The sequence below is a fragment of the Sinocyclocheilus rhinocerous genome, unplaced genomic scaffold (assembly GCF_001515625.1).
Source record: "Sinocyclocheilus rhinocerous isolate Xijiao unplaced genomic scaffold, SAMN03320098_v1.1 scaffold1862, whole genome shotgun sequence".
In the NCBI taxonomy this organism is placed as follows: domain Eukaryota; kingdom Metazoa; phylum Chordata; class Actinopteri; order Cypriniformes; family Cyprinidae; genus Sinocyclocheilus; species Sinocyclocheilus rhinocerous.
In genome coordinates this window covers 444739-448780 of record NW_015653470.1, presented here as the reverse complement: position 1 = coordinate 448780, position 4042 = coordinate 444739, and the positions used below count along the sequence as shown (strand labels likewise).

General features: G+C 29.3%; 1 protein-coding gene across 1 annotated transcript in view; it reads left to right on the top strand.

Annotated features, from left to right (window-relative positions):
• LOC107716052 (1-phosphatidylinositol 4,5-bisphosphate phosphodiesterase beta-2-like) overlaps positions 1-3766 on the top strand; it is a 40987-nt gene extending 37221 nt beyond the window's left edge. The window contains exons 29-30 of the mRNA XM_016522371.1: positions 163-261; positions 3198-3766. Of these exons, the coding sequence (XP_016377857.1) occupies positions 163-261; positions 3198-3368 (270 nt within the window). The 3' untranslated portion in view covers positions 3369-3766. The remainder of the gene's footprint in view (positions 1-162; positions 262-3197) is intronic.
• The last annotated feature ends 276 nt before the right edge of the window (positions 3767-4042 follow it).

Genomic DNA, 4042 nt, shown 5'->3' with positions numbered 1-4042 from the left:
TGTGTGTGTGTGTGTGTGTGTGTGTGTGTGTGTGTGTGTGTGTGTGTGTGTGTGTGTGAGTGAGTGAGTGAGTGTGAGTGTGTGTGCGCGTGCGCGTGCGAGTGCGTGTCTGTGTCTGTGTCTGTGTATGCTGATAATGCATGTAATATCACACTCTTTCAGTCGGCAAATAACAGCAGCGCTGATGGTTCACCGCAGGAACAGAGTCTGAAGAAGAAACAGGCCGCTACGCTGGCCAGCATCAGAGATCTGATCAGTCAGGTACATACGGACCCTGTTTTCTGTCCTACAACATGCTCCTGTCTGATTGTGAACGATTCATCAGTGCGCATTACACACAGCCATTCAAAAATTTCATTTTATTCAGCAAAGATGCATTAAATTGATCAAAACTCACAGAAAAAAAAAAATTACAAAACATTTCATTGATTTGATGAAAAGGTAGTAATTAATTAAATCATAAAAATGCAAAAATAAATTAATCATTTAAAAATAAAAACTCAAAATAAATTAAAATAAAACAATTACTAATCATTAATTAAATCATACAAATGTCAAATTAAAACAAATAATTTTAAAACAAAATAAAACACTAATAATTGAATCATAAAAATGTAAAATTAAAATATTTTTAAAATAATAACAAACTAAAACACTAATAGTTAATTAAATCATAAAAATGGCAAATTAAAATAAATAATAAAATTTTTAAGAAATAATTTTATTCAGCAATGATGCATTAAATAAATTGATCAAAAGTGACAGTAAAGACATTTATAATGTTGCAACATATTTCTATCTCATTGAGTTTATGAAAACCTAATAATACCAAAAATTTTAATTAAAATAAATGAATTTTAAAATAAAAACAATCAAAATAAAACTACTAATCATGAATTGAGTGTAAAAATGTTAAATTAAATAATTTGAATGTAAACATTTATAATGTTACAAAATATTTTGATTTTAAATAAATGTTTCCCTTTTGACATTTCTATTCATCAAAGAATCCTAGAAAATAAAATGTATCACCGTTTCCACAAAAACATGAAGAAACAACTGTTTTCAACATTGATAATAATCAGAAATGTTTCTTGAGCAGCAAATCAGCATATTAGAATGATTTCTGAAGATCATGTGACACTGAAGACTGGAGTAATGATGCTGAAAATACAGCTTTGATCACAGAAATAAATTACAGCTTAACAGATTTTCACATAGAAATCAGCTGTTTTAAATTTTAATAATATTTCACAATATTACTGTTTTTACTGTATTTTTGATCAAATAAATGCAGCCTTGATGAGCAGAAGAGACTTCATTAAAAAAACTAACTTTTGGGGACTTTATTATAATTACATAAAAGGGATTTTATCATAACCAGACTTTATTAAAACCATCAAAATAACTTTCTCTCCCTATTCCCACTGAATATTGGGTTTTATTCAGAAATGCATCAGATAATGAAAGTTAAACGCATTAGGAATGCCTTTTCATTAAGTCAGATTTGGCCTATTCATTACTCTTCATTTCAGGAAGGACATTTTTGAACTTAATAATGTTGTGAATACTGTAATAACTGGAAGAGAATCCAATGACTAATTCAGCAACTGAATCATAAGCTCAATTTGACTGATATCTTTATCAATGAATCTTCCTGTTAATGTTGCTATAGGACCAGATGTGCTGTAAGCTGTAGTAACAGTTTTTATCATGCAGAAGTATTTTAGTTTGACATGCTTTGGTCTCAGACTCTTGCTGACGTGAGTTTCTGTATGACAGGAACAGACCAGAGTTTTTAAATAAAGCACTCAAATCTCTCAGAGCTGCTCGTGTCACTTCAGATAAACCATCTGTCTTCAGAGTGTTTCAACTCACAGTCATCAGCTCTCCACAGTTTTGTGAGATAATGTCAGAATTTGAACTAGTATTTATGACTTTAAGGATGGCCCTAGCAACCACATAGCAACACCCTAGAAACTCCATAGCAGCACACTAAAAGCATTTAAAACCACTTTGCAGCTGTAGATATTAATACTATTATTCAGCAAGGATGCATTAATTTGATCAAAAGTGTAAACATGTTTAAGGTTGCAAAAGATTTCTATTTCCATTTCGCTGAGTTGATAAAAAGCTAATTGATAATTAAATAATAAAAATGTCAAATTAAAATAAATTAATAATAATTTAAAAAAACATATAAAACAGTAAACGATTAAAAATGAAAAACGAATTATTATTCAAATCATAAAAATGTAAAATATAAATTTTAAAGCAAAAACTATTAAAATAAAAAAACGTTCAAATAATGAATTAATAATATAAATAAATTAATAATAATAATAATAAATAAATAATATAAAAATAATAAACGATCCCAAATAAAACACTAAAATGAATAATAATTAAATGTTTCAAAATATTTTTATTTCATTGAGTTGATGAAAAGCTAATAATTAATTAAATCAAAAAATATAAAATTAAAATAAATTACCAATTTAAAAAATAAAAACAATCAAAATTATACAACTACTAATCATAAAAATGTAAAATTAATTTATAAATAATTTAAAAACAAAACTATCAAAATAAAACACTTTCAATAATTAATCAAATCATAAATATGTAAAGTTCAAATACATTTTCAAATAAGATTTCTGAATTCAAACAAATTTTATACGAATTTAGGTATTTAGGAATATTTTGTTACTTTACTAAGTGGTCAGACTTTGGGGAAAGTTCACCCAAAAATGAAAATTCTGTCATCATTTACACTCCCTCATGTTGTTCTAAACCTGTATGAGTTTCTCTCTTCTGTTGAACACAAAATTAAGAATGCAGGTAACCAAACAGTTGCTACTATGTAACTCAGTGGCGACCGGCAACTGTTTGTTTCACATCTTCTTTTGTTCTCAACAGAAGAAACAACTGTTGGGTGATAAAATTATGACAGAATTTTCATTTTTGGATAAAATAAGGACGCACATGCAACCACTAGAAACACTCTAGCAACTGCATAGAAACCTAGAACCACTGTTAGCACTGTAGCTGTTAATAATAATATTAATATAGCGACACTGTAGTGACTGCTTATGTTTTGTAGTTACACGCTGTTGTTGTGAGGTTCGTCTTTAGATCAGGTTGATGTTCACTGGTGTCACTGACCGCTGCGCTCATTTCTTCACTTCTGTGTGCAGCTGAATAAAGATGCCGTGGCCGAACACGCCAAGAAGATGTGGTCTTTGCCCGGTGACCTGTCCGAGGCCGTCAACTCCTGCGTCCAGCCGCATTTCCCAGAGCTTGTGGAGAAAGCCGGAGAGAACCGCTCCGAAAACACCGGACAGTACAACCATGTGTTTGTAGGATGAATGAACAACAGGAGTTCGACTTTAATATTTACCATTTTGATTTATTTGACACTTGTTTATATTTTAGTATACACTGTGTTCTTTTCATTAGGTAAGACAAAACTAAGGACATGTTTGCTTTAATGCGAATTAATACTCAACGTCTCAGAAAAATCAGGGGGAAATTATAGAGCTGTCACGATTCCTCGATTCAATTAGAGTACTCGATTTTAAGGTCTATTCTAATTACCACCCAAAAAAATTATAATTATCCGAATACTCGATTAATCGTCAGAATAATCGACCGATTACTCGATTACCGAAATAATCGTTAGTGACAGTCCTGGAAAATTAGTGTGTCGAATGAAAAAATCTGTCAAGATCACATCAGGGCCATATTTCACTTCAAAATAAAAAGGAAAAATAAATTACATTTTGCATTAAGAAAATTTAATTATGGATGTTTTAGGACCATTAAATTTTTTTTTGCATTATGACTTATATTTTAGATTTTTTTCCACCAAATTCTCAATACTATAAAACAAAAATAAATATATATAATCCATCAGCTATATGATATGATTTTTTAATATATATATATATTCTTCATACTTATTTTGGTTTATTTTATTTTATTAGATAAAATTATGCCCGTTTTAGGACCATTAATATGAATATATATATATATATATATA